Below are 19817 nucleotides of genomic sequence, written 5' to 3'. Positions count from 1 at the left end.
TATCAGCACATCTAAGTCCACTTTGTTCTTTTTTTATTATTATTCTTTTCGTTTCTTTTTAGGGCCTCACCTGCGACATATGAAAGTCCCCAGGCTAAGGGTCAAATCAGAACTGCAGGTGCCAGCCTATGCCACAGCCACAACCACGTGGGATCCGAGCCACCTCTGCAACCTACACTGCAGGTCATGGCAACACCAGATCCTTAACCCACTGAGCAAAGCCAGGGATCGAACAGGCATCCTCATGGATACTAGTCAGGTCCATTACTGCTGAGCCCACAATGGGAACTCCCTCCACTTCATTTTTTTAATAGCGTCCTAGTTTCCTATACGTATGAGTGTATCCATAGAATAAGCTCAGAGTCCTCCCCCTGCCCCAAGCCCCTCTTCTCTGTCATTTTTATGGCACCAAGTTGATTGATTTTCCCCGTCTCCACAACCACTCCCAGTGGAAATGCCAACTCCTCAAAGACTTGTGATGGCCATAGAACTTGAAACATCAAGACATGCCCATGAGCCAGAGGGGAAAAGAACAAAAGTGTATTTCTTGCTTTTTTTACAAGTGCAGTTCCTTAAAAACAATCACAAAATGCACTGTAATGAGGGTATGAAAAATAACCCAGAGGTAGTGTGAGAATCTGAGTGAGAAGACTTTCCAAGGGAGCAAGATTTGCGGGGGACAGGGGAGGTGGCCCTTTTGTGCCTGGGACCATACGCTTTCCTCACGTTTCTAACCTGAAGCCCCAGGGCCTGGCTTCACCTTGTAGCTTTCCCCACATAGCCCACCAGCCTTGCTGGGAAAGATTCTGTGTTTTAGTGCCTGTGACTATTAATGGTCATAGCCTAGGGTAGGTTGAGGGTGGCCGGGCCCGTAGGACCCCTCTGTGGCTGGGGCACAGCCAAACCCATCAGACTAGCTCCCTGGACAGGGAGTCAGCACTCCATGGCAGCCACCAGCTACCGTGTCAGATATTTTGTGTGCATTTTGTCCAGTCATCCTCACAGCACACTGTAGGACAGGTCCATTTGACTTAACAGAAAAACCCGGCTTAGGGAGTTGAGTGTCTTGCTTATAAATTGTCTAGCTGAGGAATCGATGGTGCCAAGATTGGTGCCCAGGTCACCTTAACTTTTAAGTCCATGCCACACAATTGGATACAATTTATAAGGCAGTGAGATGTGGCTGACACCCTGTGGTCTTTGGAATCCAGGAAATCAGACTCTGAATCTTGGCTCTCCCGCCTCCCCCTGTATGACCCTGACCAAATTATGAACTTTTCAAATTATCTGTTAGGTGGAGACAATCCTTTTCCTGCCCATGGTACAAATGTGTGAGAATCAAAGTTATAACAACATAGGCAAGAGTTCTGATAGTGGCTCAGCAGGTTAAGAACCTGACATAGTGTTTGTGAGGATGCAGGTTCAATCCCTGGTCTCGTTCAGTGGGTTAGGGATTCAGCATTGCCACAAGCTATGGCATAGGTCACAGATGAGCCTCGGAGCTGGCGTTGCTGCGGCTGTGGTGTAGGCCTGTAGCTCCAATTCGACCCCTAGCCCAGAAACTTCCATATGCCACAGGTGCATCCGTAAAAAGAAAATATAAAATGAAATTAAAACATAGCCAGATAAAAAGGATAATTTGAAGGCTAGTTTATTTGAAGCCAGCAACACAGGTTTAGGATGACTGGTGAAGAAAAAATAAGAACAGTATGATACTTTGTTGACATGGGAAAATGGGTAGAGTGTGTTTCATCTAGTTTTTTTTTTTTTTTTTTTTTTTTTTTTTTTTTTTTAAGCAGGCTAAAGAATAAAGTGATGATTCTGTTTTTCAAAGAGTTTTTTAAAAATCCATCTATCAGCAGAAACGGATCCGACTAAGAACCATGAGGTTGCAGGTTCGATCCCTTGCCTTGCTTTGTGGGTTGAGGATCCGGCGTTGCCGTGAGCTGTGGTGTAGGTCACAGACACAGCTCGGATCCCGCATTGCTGTGGCTCTGGTGTTAGGCCAGTAGCAGTAGCTCTGATTAGACCCCTAGCCTGGGAACCTCCATATGCCATGGGTGTGGCCCTAAAATGACAAAAAAAGACAACAACAACAAAAAAATCCATCTATCAATTTATCCAGCCATCCAGGACACAGACCAAAATGTCAGCATAGTGAAGATATTGAGATGGCAGAATTATGAAAGGTTTTGTTATTTATTTTTCTTGGAGCTTTTGAACAAGTCGCTTGTTTCTGCAACACACGGATCGCTTGTCGGCTCTGGGATCAAATCATAGGCAATTACTTAAGCTCTAAATCTATTTTTTTATGGTAGAGACTTCCTAGAACTGTTGGGTTAAATGAGATCATGATTATACAGCACTTACCCAGTACCTGGCTAGTAATAACCACTGAATATACACTGCTATTCATCCATTGGACCACAGAGTGCCTACTGTGTACTAAGCCTTGTGCCAAAGCCTGGGAATTCCATGGTCAGCAAATCAGATGTGGCCTCATCTCTCACTGAGCTTAGAGTCTAGATAGGACTATAGACAAGAGCAGATAAACAATGAATAAACGTGTAATTTTAGGTTGGGATATTCACATATTTCATTTCCCGTGGAAGAAATGAGCGGGTTGCACTGAAAGAGAATTACAGGAGATGCGCAAGGGGAAGTGACTATACTTGGAGGTAGTCTGGATGGCTTCTCTGAGTAGGGAGCATTTGAACTGAGATCTGGAAGAAAACAAAACATCGCATGTTGTTCTTAAATGAAAATGTTAGGGAGTTCCTGTGGTGGCTCAGCGATAATGACCCAGGCTAGTATCCCTGAGTATGCCCATTCGATCCCCAGCCTCGCTCAGTGAATTAAGGATCCTGTGTTGCCGTGAGCTGTGGTGGAGGTCGCAGACGTGGCTCAGATCCATTGCTGCGGCAGTGGTGTAGGTCAGTGGATGCAGCTCAGATCCAACCCCTAGCCTGGGAACTTCCATATGCCGCACATGTGGCTCTCAAAGGCCATAAAAAGCAAAGGAAAAAAATAGAAAATTTTTGGAAAAAATGAAACTTGCTACCCCACACAAAAGACCCCTCTCTTGCCAACTCCTTCCAAAGAAGACACGGAGATCGACTCTTCCCGAGTGTAAGGGACCTTCATGATCAGGAAAGGAGGCTTTAATCTTTCCTTCTTTGCCAAAGGCTAGACCATGAGGATTATTGTTTGACTGCGCTCAGGAGAAAAACCTTGGTCCACGAACGACTTTGAAAAATGACCAAATGTATGTGCAGCTCTGCACTTGGCTGACTGCTTCTCATGGGGTGGGTCCTTCCTGTGTTCTCCTGCCGGCGGGGAAACAGAAGCCATAAAAAGGATCCCCAGTCTCACTGAGTTTGCACATTTATTTTTTTTAATATTTATTTATTTATTTATTTATTTATGTTTTGTCTTTTTGCCATTTCTTGGGCCGCTTCCGCGGCATATGGAGGTTCCCAGGCTAGGGGTCTCATCGGAGCTGTAGCCGCCAGCCTACACCACAGCTTACGGCAACGTGGGTTCCAAGCCGTGTCTGCAACCTACACCACAGCTCAGGGCAACACTGGATCCTTAACCCACTGAGTGAGGCCTGGGATCGAACCCACAACTGCATGGTTCCTAGTCGGATTTGCTAACCACTGAGCCACGATGGGAACTCCGAGTTGGCGCATTTAAAAAAAAAAAAAAGAGAGAGAGAGAGAGGGAGTGTCTCCTTTGTCTTTTATTGGGACCACACGGCTTGGCTCTCTTTTCACTGTGACCTAGTCTCGGTCCCTAAAGATGCTCTGGTGTCTTGACGGAGTCTGGGCAGGAAGCTCTCCTGTGCTCTTGGCCTCGCATTAGCAAACCTGGGTAAGCAGGAGCATGATGGGGTGGGCCCTTTTCCTCCTCTCCAGCATCCTGCTCTCTCCCTGGCCTCTTTTCACACCCATTTTTTCCCTGGGCCCTTTCCTTCCCTCCTCCCCAGAAGCCATGTCTTTCTGGTCCTGCTCAGCTTAGATGTCGCCTCCTCCAGGAAGTCTCCCTGGCCCGTCCTGAGGGCTTCATCTCTGTGCTCAGTGGCAGCACTTGTCACATGGCTCCTTGTCGTGACCTCTGGTGCATTTGTCTCCTCTGCTACACTCTGAGCTCCGTGACGACAAGGACAGGATCCCTCTGATGTGTCATCATATTTCTGGTGTGCTGGGCAGAAGATGCCCATTTAGATAATCTAAATATTACCTTTCATCATCATCCCCTTAACACCAAAATACACACTAGGGCGGCTGCTTGGGAGGTCTTAGAGTTTTAAACTAAAATGAAACACATTAAAGGGCACCAGGCAGATTTTAACAATTTGACTAAATTTTCCCATTCCCTTTCTTTCTTTAAAAAAATTATCAAAATAATAGTTTGTCCATTCCCTTTATTTCTATTTCCCCCCTTTTCACCACAGTAATACCTCCTTCCCTTAACATAGCTTTTGTAGAAGTTCCCGTTGTGGCAGAGTGGTTAACGAATCTGACCGGGAACCATGAGGTTGAGGGTTCGATCCCTGGCCTTGCTCAGTGGGTTCAGGATCCGGCATTGCTGTGAGCTGTGGTGTAGGTGGCAGACGTGGCTCGAATTTCACATTGCTGTGGCTCTAGCGTAGGCCGGTGGCTACAGCTCCGATTCGATCCCTAGCCTGGGAACCTCCATATGCTGCGGGAGCAACCCTAGAAATGGCAAAAAGACAAAAAAATAAAAATAAAAACACAGCTTTTGTAGTTTTTGTCTTAGTACACACAATAGTAATAACACTTGACTGTTATTTAAATTTTCTAAAACACAATAAGCATGAAAGATTAAAGGAGAGAAATCAAACAATTCGTAACTCTCCCACTCTCTATAGCACATACATAAGACGCGTGCAGATATCGTACATACACATTTGTGTCTATAATTTATAGAATGGGAACATATTGTACACACTATTTTTAATTATGTATAACTGTTATTTAATATTCTTCTACATCTTCTTTTAATTTTTAAAAGCATTTTGCATGGGAAGACATAAAATAGATGTATCATCATTTATTTAACTCTTTTCCCCTACTGGTCGATAGTTGATTTCAGAAAAATGTTTGCCCTTGAACAATTCTTTGAGGAACATCCTGTATCTTGATGGAGTCAATGCAGGAGTATTGGGGGGCGGAGGTCCAGGTAAATCCCCTGGAGACAGAGGATGCATAAGCATAGGGCAATGGCGGGGACGGGGGGCGGGGGGGGGGCACCTGGCAGAGGAGACAGCTGTGCCCAAGCTTGCAGGTGAGACAGTGCATGAGCGTTCTCGGAACTGGGAGGATTTTAGCCCCTCTGGGGGATGTGTTGGGGGTAAGAGGAGTTGGGCTGGGGGAACATGCTCAGTGAAGGGGCTGTTGATGAGTTGACCAGGGACGAGTACTAAGTAGCCTGTAAGCCATGCTGAGGAGTGTGGCTTTGAGCAGCGAGGAACCATTGCAGATAAGAGCAAAGAAGTGACATGTACGGGTTGGCATCTTTTTTTTAGGGCTGCACCCATGGCATATGGAGGTTCCCAGGCTAGGGGTCCATTCAGAGCTACAGCCACCAGCCTATGCCATAGCCACAGCCAGGTGGGATCCAAGCCACATCCGCGACCTACACCACAGCTCATGGCAACCCTGGATCCTTAACCCAATGAGCGAGGCCAGGGGTCGAACAGGCAACCTCATGGTTCCTAGTTGGATTCGCTGCAACCCATGACGGAAAGTCCAGGTTGGCATCTTTGAAACCTCCCTGTGGTAGCTGTGACCAAGCCAACACCACATTTGACAGCTAGACTCGGAGCTGTTATTAACACAATGGAACAGAAATGAGAAAGAAGAGAAGAAAAAGGGGAAAAAAAAAGACCTCACATGTAACAGCTCACCGATTGTTTTTCACTTGGTCTTGGCCCTTGCATTCAGGGACTCAAACAAACAATCCTGCTCCTGTCACCCTTCTCCAACCCTGGAAGAGATACCATGTGATTTAAATAATCTAGTTGGCTTGCCCCCCCCTCCTGTTCCAGGAACCCCAGGGGTGGACCCTGATGACAAGGGGGTTGGATTTTCATTCAGCCACTGAGCAAGGCTGAAGCAAGCAGCCACGCAAGACAGCCAGAGAAGCAGGTGTGGTCCAAGCTGCGTTTGTAATTAGATCCCAGCCGCTGAGCTGCCCTGTCTCCAAGGACACAGCAGGCGCCGAGCTGATCCGGGGCTGTGCCTCCCAAGGGCTGACGTCTCCATTTAGGGAGCGCTCCGGAAGCTAATGGGCAGTGACAGCTCCATTTGAAAAACACAGAAACACTTAAGGAGGCTGTGATCTGCCCGCCTCGTCAGCGGCTTATTAGCAGGGAAATCACGCTCCCGCTGCCTGGTGCCCCCTTGCTTAACCCCGGTTCCGCATCTCCTCTCTGCTATCTCACTTAAAGATTTCATTGTTCTCCGGGCCGTGGAGGGAGTGATGGGAGAGGAGGCTGTGGAGCTGCCAGAAGCTGTTTCTCTTGTCTCCCATCACAGCCTCCAGGGAGGCCCCCGGCAAAGCAACAAACAGCCTTCTGGTGGGGACGGGAAATGGATGGGTTTTCAAGAAAAATGGCCCCTGAAGACTCTCTGTCTCAGCTAAGCTGCTTCCTGCACCTGCTGGTTGGGGTCCCAATACCCAGAAACCACGGCGGGGCTGCCTTGTAACACCACATCTCACCCCTCCCGTCCCGCCACCGACACCTCTGTTTTTTCTGGCTCTGCAAGTCTTGCCCATGGCCCTGTCCATCGTCTCTCTCCTCTGGATGATTGCAGTCATCTTCTCCCTCCCCAGTGCCTCCACCGTCTGTCTAGCTCCCACCCCTTTTCCATCTCCCCAGAGGGGAACTCCCGCCTGACCCTCAACGTTGCCATTGAACTCAAGCGCATCAAGAATGAAACCGGAGTTCCCATCCTGGCGCAGTGGTTAACGAATCCGACTAGGAACCATGAGGTTGTGGGTTTGATCCCTGGCCTCGCTCAGTGGGTTAATGATCCGGCGTTGCCGTGAGCTGTGGTGTAGGTTGCAGACGCAGCTCGGATCCAGCGTTGCTGTGGCTCTGGCGTAGGCCGGTGGCTACAGCCCGATTCGACCCCTAGCCTGGGAACCTCCATATGCCACGGGAACGGCCCAAAGAAATAGCAAAAAAACAAACAAACAAAAAAACAAAAAAAAAAGAATGAAACCAAGACCTTTATTTCCCCCCAACATACATGCTCTTCCCCCAGTGCACACCCCCCGCCCCCGCCACCAAGGAGCTCAGACCAAAAGTCTCAGGGTCACCAGGTCCTCTCTCTCCTGCATCTCATCCATCAGCACATCTTAACTCTAAATTCCGAGTCGACCCCACCCATCAGATGCGTCTTTCATCTCCCTGCCACGGTCACCTTCTTCCAGGCCACGGTCATCTCTTGCCCGGATTGTTGCGCAGCTTCCGGATTGGTCCCACTTTTTCTGCCTTCGCCCCTGGTCCATCCATCCATCGGTATGTTTTAGATACAGCCCCCATGATGCGAATGAAACAGAAGTCAGAGCATGTTGCTCTGTGCTCAGAATTCTCCAGCAGTATCTCATCCGGCTGGGATGAAACACCTCCATCCTCACAAGGTTGGCCAGGTCCATGGTCTGGCTCCCAGGTCCCTCTCTGGGCCCTTGGACCCCTCCCCCATGGTCACTGCCCTGGCCCCAGGGCTGTTTGGTGACCACGCCCAGCAAACTCCTGTCCCCACAGCCTTTGCCCTGGCAGATCCCTCTGCCTAGAATGCTCTTCCTCCTGACTCGCACACGGCTGGCTCCCTGACCTCACCGAGGGCCTGCCCGAAGGTCATCTCCGCAGAGCTGACTGCTTTATCGAAAATGGCATTCTCTTCACTCTTTATCCCTGACCTGACTTTATTTTTCTTAATGTCACTTATCTCCGTCTGGCATTAAGATAGGCATTTACAGTTACATTTTTATTTGTTTGTTGCCCTTCTTCCCCAGCAAAATGTAAGCTCCTCGAGGTGTGGCTTTTGTATAATTTACTCTTAGCACAGGGCCTGGCACAGAGCAGGTCCTCAAAAAATATTTCCTGGAGTTCCCGTCATGGTGCAGCAAACATGAATCTGACTAGAAACCGTGAGGTTGCGGGTTCGATCCCTGGGCTCACTCAGTGGGTTAAGGATCCGACATTGCCGTGAGCTACAGTGTTGGTCACAGACGTTGCTCGGATCCCGCTTTGCTGTGGCTGTGGCCTAGGCTGGCAGCAACAGCTCCGATTAGACCCCTAGCCTGGGAAACTCCATATGCCATAGATGCGGCCCTAAAAAGACAAAAGACAAAAAAATGCAAAGCTAAGTGAGTTTCATGGTGGTCTAATGGTTAGGACTTGGAGCCTAGGTTCAATCGCTGATCCGGCAAACTGAGATCCCACATCAAGCCACTGCACACCATGGCCAGAAACAAACAAAGAGTTCCCGTTGTGGCACAGTGGGTTAAGACTCCAACTGCAATGGCTCAGGTCACAGCTGCGGCTCAGATTCAATCCCTGGCCTAGGAACTTCCATGTGCTGCAGATGTGGCCATAAAAAAAATAAATAATAAGAATTTAATAAGTGCAAGGCAGTTTCATCAGTATGTAAAACTTAAAGATCATTGAACACACCCCATTGTAGGAAGCACCTGCTGTCTGGAGGGATTTGGAATGGGAGACAAGGACCAATACTGCTTACAGCTAGAATATGTTGAGCTTTTTCTCCGTGCATGGTGTGGTATCAGTCCCACACAGGACCTCACTTTATCCTCATCACAACCCCGTGTGAGAAAAATGAGACTCGTCCCCAGCGTAGCAAAGAGGAAACAGCCTCGAAGGGACGTGGCTGGAGCCGCGTGGCGAGTGGGCAGTGATATCAGGATTCGAACCCTTGTCTGCAGGCTCCGGCACCTGGGCCTCTGTCCACCCCAAGAGGAAGGGAGCGGGAGCCAAGGCTCTCTGCACAGTCATCCAGTACCTCTGCTTCCTTTGAAGCTTGAAAGAGGAGCTTGTACCACTTGGCTTGCACAACTTACCTTCCCTCTTCCGAAGACGGAAAGTCAGCGGCAGCTCCCCTCCACCTCCTCCCAGCTGCCAAATGCCGTGGCCCATTTTCAGCAGCTTCCCTGCCTGACCTCTTGGAGATGTTTGAGCTGTAACAGTGCCCTCTGCTTGGGTTCCTCCCCATCCTTGGCTTGTCGGCTGCAGCTTTCTCCCACTCTCCTCTTACTGCTCTAAGTGTTAGGAGGACTATTCTCTATAGCAAATGGCCATCAAATACCCATCTCAGAGTTCCTGTTGTGGTCCAGTGGGTTAAGGTGCCGATGTTGTCTCCGTGAAGATGCGGGCTCGATCCCTAGCTTCATTCAGTGGGTTAAGAATCCAGCTTTGGGAGTTCCCATTGTGGTGTAGTGATAATGAAATCAACTAGGATCCATGAGGACACAGGTTCAATCCCTGGCCTTGCTCAGTGGGTTAAGGATCCAGCATTGCCTTGAGCTGTGGTGTAGGTCGAAGATGCCGCTCAGATCTGGTGTCACTGTGGCTATGGTGTAGGCTGGTGGCTACAGCTCCAATTAAACCCTAGCCTGGGAACTTCCAGATGCCATGGGAAGGCCCTAAAAAGCAAAAAAAAAAAAAAAAAAAAAAAAAAAAAAATCCATCTTTGTTGAAAGCTATGCTGTAGGTCACAGATGTGGCTCAAATCTCATGTGGCTGGGAGTTGCCATTGTGGTTCAGTGGGTTAAGAACTGGACATACGGTCCACGAGGATGCAGGTTCAATCCCTGACCTTGCTCAGTGGGTTAAGGACCCGGTGTGGCTGTGGCTGCTGCAGAGGCTGGCAGCTACAGGTCTGATTCAACCCCTAGCCTGGAAACTTCCATATGTTCAGGGGTCCCTCAGAATCACATCCAACATGGAAATAGTCATCTTTCTGAATTCTCCTGCCTTCTTTGTCTTTGGGATTGCTATAATCGTGTCCTCTCTCCTCTACATCAGAGACCTCATCAACCCCAGCCTTGGCTCCTCTTCCTTCCCTTCCGTTCCCCATGCCCTGTGGCCAGTCCCCAGCCCACCAACCATTCTGGCAAGATGGCGCCAGGAGCTTGGGCTCTGACATCAGACAGACCCAGTTCACGCAGCAGCTCTGCCGTTCCTTAGCAGTGGGACCCCGAACACATTACATAACTTCCTTGGCCCCTGTCTCCTCATCTGTACGATAGGGATGACAATAATTTTCCACTTCAGGGGCTTGCTGAGAGGAGAAATCAGATACTACAAGGAAGGAGCCTTCCGGGGTGCCTGGAACATAGCAAATGCATCATAAAGATTAGTCTTAATAAATATTATTATTAAATATTAATAATAATAATTATTATTACTACTGCTACTACGCTTTCTTGGGGGGGGGTGGCCTTCCTGTGGACACTGAAACCCTTAGAAGTTTCAGGCAAATGGGTTCGCCGGTGAGGAATGGAAAAGGGCTGGATTTATTTAGTGACTTGCCCTTCTCATTGGATGGGAACTGGCGCGTGCATGTCTGTGCACTCATGCATAAGTGTACACACACACACACACCACACACATGTTGTCACTCTGCCTCAGACCAGTTCCTTTCCTTAAAGCAGGGCCGCGGGATGAGTGAGAATGGCGATGGTTTTCTCTCTAGAGCCAGGTCCCCTCACCAAGCCCTGAGTTGGGTTTCATCCCACACCCTTGGTTCCCATCTGGAGTGAGAAGAGTTGTGTTTATTTCCTGGCTCCTTGTAATTAAGGGTCAGTGACCTTTCCCGCTTACCCAGGATCTCATGGTTGCCCAGTCACGGTAGCCTCAAAGCCAGGTCTTGAGATCTTTCTCCATCCACTGGAGGTTGTATACTCCTGTCTCTGTGGCGCTGGAAAACACCTGTTGTACCTAAGAGCCCCAGAAGACAGCGCTTTGAGGGACCTGCTGCTTAAATTTGGGATCTCCCAGGTGATGTATCCATGGGTCATGACTTTGCATCTTGTGCCACAAGCGACAGCTCAGGGACCTTAATCTCATCTCCTTCCGCAGGGGAGCTTGGCCACCTCCTTGGGGTGGGGTTGAGGGGACATGCCACATGCCACCTGCCCCACCATCCCATGCCTTTGCCATCCAGCTCCTGACTGCCCAGAAGGATACCAGGGCAGTTCAAGAGCTACAGGAACTGAAGGTCGGGAACCCAAGGTCATATGCCAGTCAACAGTCATGAGAATTTTGCATTTTCTGTTGCTCTCATTTCTGATCATTGAAACAGTCTCTCCGAGGGAGTGGAAAGGACGGGCTTGGAGAAAACATCCCCCCGTTTTGTTTGGTTCTGGTTTTTGTTTTTGTTTTTGTCCACCCACCACAAATTCTTTTCTTCCCCTTCCATAGTGTGGGCGAAATGCTGAAAACTTCGACCGATTTTTCACCCGCCATCCACCAGTCCTAACACCTCCTGACCAGGAAGTCATCAGGAATATTGACCAATCAGAATTCGAAGGATTTTCCTTTGTTAACTCTGAATTTTTAAAACCTGAAGTCAAGAGCTAAGTAGCTGTGTAGATCTCCGTCCTTCATTTCTGTCATGCAAGCTCGACAGCTATTGTGGTGACCTTTTTTTTTTTTTTTTTTTTTTTTTTTCATTGCAAAGTTGCATTCATGTTTTTCTTTGTTGATGAGCCTAGAGTGACCATGTTTCAGGGACCCAAATGTCCTCAGGTAGTTTGGAGCATCTCTGTGAGATGGGATTATGCAGATGGCATGTTGAAAATGTGGCTGCATAATTAGCGCCTTATCAAAGTCCTCTCAGCCTTTTTGTTCCCTAGCATGTCAGCAAAGCAGATCCAGTGGGGACAGAACGTGTCTGCGTTCTTTCCTTCCCCCCTGCCCCCCCCCCCATGCTGCCATTTTCACACATCTCCCCAACTCCAACCATCCAGACGAGACGCTTCCTGCCAAATACGTGGATAATCGAATGCTAGCAGGAGTCTCCCCCTTCCAGACCGGGGGGGCTTGCCTTGTATCCAAGAAGGTGGTTGCTTTGACTTCGAGGGCATTTCCTCCCACGCTGCCTGGTTTGGCGGCATCGGGCGCTTTGAAAAGAACACGCTAGAAATACAATTCTGCTTGTTTTTTTCTTTTATAAAAAAAAAAAAAAACAACAAAAAACTTAAGGTTAAAAGATTCTTCAGCCCTTTTAAAAATTCCAAGAGTGTGCTTTTAGACCGTTTCCATCTCAAGGCACCTCAAGGAGTCATAAGGCAACCCACTTGGGTGCTCCCTCGAGGCTGTTCCTTTCTGATGCTCTGTGTCCCTGGTCACCTTCCTCCCCAAACTACTTGAAGAGGGCATTTGGACCTCCTCTCTGAAAAGACATGGTCACTCTAGCACGGTCCAGAAGGGCCATGGTTTGCCATTACATTTCAAACCTTATTTGCTTTGGGGTTTTATTTCTGTCGTTGTTCAAATGCAAAAAATAATAATAATAACAGTAATAATAATGACTCACCTTCGTTACACATGCTTTGAAATATGTGTCCAAATGTCATTAACCACAACGACCTGCTTTGATTTACCAAGAAGACGGCTCTGGAGCCTGGCAGACCCATGCCTGTGTGGATGGGATTTGTCTAGGTCTGTTGTTGGCTTTGGAAAGCTAATTAAGAGCTCTGAGAAAGACACCATTTCTTGAAGCCTCGCCAGTTGTATTCTTCACTTTGATGTTGTTTTGCGAGATGTTTGTGGAAATGTTTGTATCTGGATATCTGTTATGTGCCATTTTTCTTCTAGCATCGAGATACAATAAAAAAAAAAAAAAGAAAGCAAGCAAGAAAGAAGAAGAAATGCTATTTCAAGGAAAATGGCTCTCTTTGCAAAACATGGACCCAAAATATAAAAATGGGGCCTCCTGAGGCTTCTGGATAGAAAAAATGAAACCCGGAGCTTAATGTTGGCCCCAGGGCTCAGCCAGTCAGAAAGGCTGGGGCTGTGGGCCCTTCAGGGACTCCTGGTGGCCTGCAATGGGGTGGGGTGAGCTGTCTGGGGGGCCTTTGGTGGTAGCAGAGCTCAAGGCCCACTTTTTCACCAGAGTCAAGTGTAGCTTTATGAGCCCCCAGAAGCCCAAGGAAACCCCTTGAGTGGAGAAATCCCATTTGCCTCTGAGCAGACGAGGGCAGCAGGTGGTTCTCCATTGCTGCCTCCTGTCCCCTGCTGTCTTTAGGCAGCCCTACGGAGAACTCTTGTCCCGAGTCAAGGGATTTCCAAAAGTGCCAGGACCTCTACGAGACCATCAAGGGGACTCAAAGAACTTGACAAATGTCCTTGAAGCAAGACTGATCATTAGGAAAACCATGATTTGATTGGCACTTCGGCCAAGCGGTGGCTCTTCACTCCTTTCTGCCCGCACCCACCTCCTTGCTGTGGGCTTTGGGACCATCCCGCCTGCTGCCATCGTGGTAGCCACATAGACCTTAAGGGATGCAAACGTGAGGTCCCAGCAGCCAGGTTTAGGAGGCTAGAGAAGGAAGGGAATCAGGGCAGAACCCCCTCATTGGATTGGCATCTGGAGGGAGGAAGGGACATGCCCAGTGTCAGCCAGCTGAGATGATGGATGCAACCCCAGTTTCCTGCTTCTTGGCGCGGGCCTCTTTCTGCTCTGTAACTGGCATCTCTGAGCGGTGCCCACCCACAGACAAGTTATTGGAGGTCTTCATCTGGCCGTTGGGTGACCAGGTCTTTCCCTGGATATGCTCTCGGGAAGATTAAAAGCCATGGAGAAACATTGGACCATTGACAAGTGATTAGAAACAACTTTGGAAAACAATGCAGGATGGCTGGATGGATAGACAGACAGATAGGTAGATAGAGATACAGAAAGATAGATAAGATAGATAGATGATAGATACATAGATAGATAGATGATAGATACATAAAAATAGGCAGATATAACTAGAAATAATATACTGTATATATATAAATATATATTGCACTCTACATATTCCAAATTGCTGCCATTATTTTTCAAAAGTTTAATAGTTTGCAGAAATAGGTATCCAGCCAAAGTCTCTGTTCCCCCAACACACGGAGCTGAGGGTTGGTCAGGGAAGCCTTCCGTGGAAGGGAGGGATCATTCATTAGCATTCCTGCAGTTGCCTTTTCAAGTGCAGAGGAGGCTGTGCAACAGAGCTTTCACCATGGATCATCCCAGGGGAAAACTTTGCAAATGTATCCAAGAAGGAAGATTTTTTTCATTTCTTTTTTGCGATCCTCCACACCCTCCATTCATTCACCCAGGCAGCATTTATGGAGCAACGACTCTGTGCTGGGCTCTCTCTCGGGGTGCCAGGAGCATGGTGGAGAATTATGAAGATGCAGTCCAGGAGGGCAGTCATTAAAAGCATGGTGTGACCTAGAGATAACTAGGTTCTTCCGGGAAGGCTTCTTTTAAGACAGAAGACGTTGGAGTTCCCTGGTTGGTTTGGTGGTTAAGGATCTAGCATTGTCACTGCTGTGGCTCAAGTCACTCCTGTGATGTGGGTTCAATCCCTGACCCGGGAACTTCTGAGGGCTGGGTGCAGCCAAAGGAAGGGAGGAAGGAAGAAATCGTCAAAAGTCTAAGAGGCTGAAGGAGGAAGGCGCAGCTGTGGTAGGAGGGTAGCTGGGCCGAATTTTCTTCTAAAAAGCCAAAGGCACAGTCTCCATACTTGAATAGATCACAGAATCACCAAGATTTGAGCAGAGACAGCTGCCTGTATGGAGAGAGGAAACTGGGTTTGGAACCTGTAGGCATCACCCTTTCTGGGCCTCAGGGAGACCCTGCCCCTGGCTTGACACCACCTGGTTCTTCTAGATGAGACACATTGAGATCTTTCCAAAAGAACTTAAGTTAGAGATGATTTTTTTTTTCTTTTTACGGCTGCACCTGCGGCACATGGAAGTTCCCTGGCTTGGGGTTGAATCAGAGCTGCAGCTGCTGGCCTCCACCACAGCCCCAGCAACACCAGATCCATGCTGCATCTGCAACTTGTGCTGCAGCTTTCAGAAAAGCCGGATCTTGAACCCACTGAATGAGCCCAGGGATCAAACCCACATTCTGACAGAGACTATGTCAGGTCCTTAACCCAGGGAGCCACAAGAGGAGCTCCAGAGAGAATTTTTAAAAAGAAACTAAATAAGAAAATCCAAAGAAAATCCTAAACACCGCTCACCTGGGCCATGGCTAGTTGTCTACCAGGATCTTAGAATCTTATCTCTTAGACTTCTCACTAACCTGCCTCTCTTCTAAGAAAGCACAGGGCCACGGTCATGGTGACCCTCTTGGGGGATTACTAGGCAGCCAATGGAATCAGGCCCCCTCCTTAGATGAGTGAGACTATTCTAATATGGCTTCAGATAATATCAGCCACAGAGGGATTGTCCCAACAGAGAGGCTCACTCTTTCCCAACATCTAGGGTAGAATTCAAGGGTACTTTCTATGAGGATCTGCCCATAAAGGCAAGTCTTCTTTTTGGACCATGTGGCTGATTGAAGCATGAGTCATCACCAGCACAAGTGGGAAAGACTTTCAAAATTGGGGCTGGTGGGAAGGGACCCTCAGCTGGAGGCCCATGGGCAGGGAATGCCAACATGGGGAGACTGAAAGGAGGAGGCTGCCTGGATCATATCTAGATCTGAGATGTGAGCTCTCAATCTCAAAGGGCCTGACACAGTTCTCTCCAGATTGGGGCTCGCAACGGGGCTCTCTGTCAGAGACCCAGAGGATCAATGGGAAGGAATTCCATAGTGTTGCCATAGAACGAGGTCTCCAGCTTGGGGACAACTGTTAAGTTGGAAAAAAACAAAGAGGCTCCCCTCTAGTCGAGTCTTCAGTCATTGATTCATTTATTCAACAGATAAATGGGGAAGACCTGCCATGTACCCAGTCTTGTCCTGGAAATACACAGACAAGGGCCCTCCCCTCCTGGAGAGAGGCAATAAACAACCATGACAGTTTCTGAGAGCAGCCAGTGCAATGAAGACAAAAAGATGCTAGGGTGTGACTTGTAGGGTCCAGAACAGGATGCCCAGGCCATATTAAAGGAAGAGGTGGCATTCAAGCTTTTCTCTGAACACAGGGAATAATGCATTCAGCGCCTAGGACAGCCCAGGACAGCTGGCAGCAGACAGGACAAGACAAAGGAGAATGGGTGGGGCATGGCAGGAGATGGCCCACCATCCAGAAAACAGCCCCACCAGCATCTTCAGCTCACTCCCCTTTGGCCATGCTTGCTGAAGTGTATTCCATCTGCCCTCCTCACTCCCACACCCCACATATGCACTGCAGCTGTAAGTGGGGGGGTCCTTAGGGACCTTTACCTATCTCAAGGGAGCAGCCAGAAAGAAGGCATTCTTGTGAGAGGTATTTTGTAATGGAAAATGAGCCCAAGAGTGAGAAATCCTTGCCAGCCAGTACCATTTAGGGGTTAAACCTAAAGCAGAGAGGACCATTGGCCAAACTCTAGCAAATCAGTCAATCTTCATGGACCCCCTCTCCTTCCAGTTTGACATCACGACATCACTCTGGCTTCAGCCAGGTAACCCACCAGGTACCAGGGAAACCCATGCATTATCTTTGGTTGTCCTGCAATAAATCAGCCATCAAGCTGCACCTCCCGCCCCGCACGCGCGCCCCCTCACCTCCCTGTCAGAGGAGCTGAGATGAAGATAATTAAGAGCAATGTGGTCGGGTAAAAATCACCAACCCCCTGTGCAATCTTGGGCAAGTCACTTTATCGTTCTGTGCTTTGGTTTTCTCTTATATCAAAGTGCAGGAGGTGAGGAGCTCTCCCTGCCCCCAGGTGGGTGGTAAGGATGGGAGGGTCATAGGCTGATAAGGACTCGAAGGTTTCACACAGATGTGAAATCTTATTAGCCCACACGCTGACATTACCTGGTAAAATCTGCCCCAAACTGTCGTTAGTAAACTGGGATTAATGCTACCCCCCCAAAAAGAAATGCCAGATGCACTAAGAGGATAGAATGTTTGTTTTAAGGCTGCCCTTCCAGACTAATAGTTTGTTGACTAGATACATTGCTGGAAAAAACCTGGCTGATGAAGACCCAAATTCTAGACTGTGGGTGGATTTCTGAGCATCTTTTCAAAGCCTAGATTGCACCAGGGAATGTGGGGTGGAGAGTGATCCATTCCTTTCATTAAGCAGTGATCTGATTTCTCCATGCTACCTTCCGGGGAAATTCATTAGAAATAATGAAAGAAGCCTCCTGGCCACAGGGGCGCTCTTGAATGGTTTTCTCCCAGATGAGCTACCCCATGACTACATCTATGACATGACACGTGGTAAGAAGTAGTTTCCAACTCAATTCATCTCGTAGCCAAAGAAAATGGAACGAACACACACATGCACGCACACACATGCACGTGCACGCACATACACGCATTACCCCTATCTGGCAATCCTTAGAGAAATTCAATGTCTCATTTTCTTTTTTAGAAACTCTCCAAGTTTTCTCTCCTGAAGCCAGTATACAATGTGAAAGGAAAGCTAGGGGATGGTATCCCAATGGAGCTGCTAAAACCTGTCAATACAAGGGCTCCTCCCAGCTCTGCCCATGAGATGTCATCAGCTTCCCAATAACTGGCATGTCTCCTTCTTCTTATGCTGTGTTAATGTGTTTGCTTTCCATTTGGCAGAGAGACAAGCGAGACACCTCCAATTTCGACAAAGAGTTCACCAGACAGCCTGTGGAACTCACGCCTACTGATAAACTCTTCATCATGAACTTGGACCAAAACGAATTTGCTGGCTTCTCCTATACTAACCCAGAGTTTGTCATTAATGTGTAGGCGAATGCAAACCCCATTGTAACGCCTGGAGTGTAAGACTTCAGGCCAAGTGTATGTATCAATTCTAGTCTTCCAGGATTCATGGTGCATATGCTGGCATTCAACACGTGGAAAGCTTGTCCTAGAGGGCTTTTCTTTGTATGTGTAGCTTGCTAGTTTGTTTTCTACATTTGAAAAATGTTTAGTTTAGAGTAAGCGCTTTATCCAATTATAGAGGTACAATTTTCCAAACTTCCAGAAGCCCATCAAACAAACAGATGATGTCAAAACTACTGTGTCTAATACCAAAATGCTTCAGTATTTGTAATTTTTAAAGTCAGAAGCTAATGTTCCTGGTAAAAGTTTTTACAGTTATTCAATAATATCTCCCTTGAATGCTAAGCATGACTGGTATTTTTAAAAATTGTGAGTAAGCTTTGCAGTTACTGTGAACTATTGTCTCTTGGAGGAAATTTTTGTTTAAGAATTGATATGATTAAACGGAGTTAATATATGCAAAATCTCGTTTACACGTCTGCTTTTAAATAGAATCCAGTGCAGAGGTTACAAAGTGGAGAGCCATAGGCTGAGGCATAGATGAGTTTTGTTTCACTTGCGCAGAATTTTATTTAATTGAAATCACCGTCAACATTAAGAAATGGAATTTTCATGTACATTTCTGGACTTTCAGATTCCCTTAAAAACCAGAAGATTGGCAGCACTAGACCTATATGTCCACGTGGAAGTGATTCAACAGAACCGAGAAATGGCTGTCTCCTTTAAAAGGAGTGTGTGCTCTCATTTTACCCCAGTCTCCACCATTCCCGATTGCACTACACTCTCATCCACTTCCCTGGATGCCATGGATTTTAAGGTTGAGACCTCTGCCATTTTGAAGTCACAGGCTTACTAACCTTAATATTTTCCTGTTCCCATAATCAAGATATCTGCTCAGTCATCCAGTTGAGTGGTTTGTGTGTATTAAATCCTCAAGCACAAAATACGTGACAGCAATTTTGTTGTGGCTATGACAAAAGTAAGCAAGAAGGCTGGTTCCAGGACAGAACGCTTACATGGTCCATGAAGATGCCACTAGTATTTGTAAAACCACTTGCCTGTTACTCTTCTACTTTAGCATCTGCCAAAAACCAGAACAAAACAAATGGGGGTTTGCCCTTTTCTCAACAGCCATTCTGGTCCAAGGAGGCCAGAAAGGAGGGGAAAATAGGGAAGATCACTTTTAAAAGTTGTTGGCATGGTTAGGAACCCCAGTCTCTCTGAGATCAGAGTGTGAGTCTGACACCTCCTCTGAATGAAATCATGCTTCTCTTCTCTTTCTGAAAGATGAAGTAGTCCAGGGAATAGCACATGCCTTTGTAGCTGCTAATGCCATAGAGTAGCCAAAAAGAGCAGATCTGTCACACCAAGTATATCATGACTCCACACAATTTATTCATCTTCCTGCTCCTTGGAAGATGCCCAGTAATGGGCATTGGGCAAATACACTGAAGCCACTGTTCCTAGTGCAATCTGAAAAATTTTAGAAACTCTACCCATTAAAATTGGGTAAAGCCAACCCAAAGAAGAAACCGTGTTCTATGCATCACAAATAGAAAACAAAAATCTGTGGATTTCTATACATGTTTGTTGGCATGTCCCCTTTACAATGATATTACCGCAGAGGTTGCTCTTGCTACTTTTGACTCCTCCCTCTTTCATGTCAGCCCCGCATATTTTCTCCCTTTGTTGGGTATAAACCAGGTTTTCACTTCATAAATTTTGAGCCCCAGCTCTGAGCCAGGCATGGTTCTGGTGCTGAGGACATTGAGACCAGCAAGACCATCCAGGACTTTCCACTCACAGGCACAGGAAGACGGCAGAAGTGCCAGCCTCTCATTTTCCTGGGATCG

The 19817-nt window shown here is 47.6% G+C and overlaps 1 protein-coding gene across 2 annotated transcripts in view; it reads left to right on the top strand.

Annotated features, from left to right (window-relative positions):
• Positions 1 to 18428, top strand: part of PRKCB (protein kinase C beta) — a 388402-nt gene extending 369974 nt beyond the window's left edge. The window contains exon 17 of one of the 2 annotated variants that reach the window (XM_021086460.1): positions 17776 to 18428. In XM_021086460.1, coding sequence (XP_020942119.1) covers positions 17776 to 17928 — 153 coding nt within the window. In that variant the 3' untranslated portion in view covers positions 17929 to 18428. Of the gene's footprint in view, positions 1 to 11476 lie in introns of both variants that reach the window. The other variant, XM_021086459.1, reaches the window with a different exon arrangement.

Source organism: Sus scrofa, chromosome 3, assembly GCF_000003025.6.
Source record: "Sus scrofa isolate TJ Tabasco breed Duroc chromosome 3, Sscrofa11.1, whole genome shotgun sequence".
Taxonomy (NCBI): Eukaryota; Metazoa; Chordata; class Mammalia; order Artiodactyla; family Suidae; genus Sus; species Sus scrofa.
Note: the sequence above shows the minus strand (reverse complement) of the source record. Positions and strands in the feature narration are given on the sequence as shown.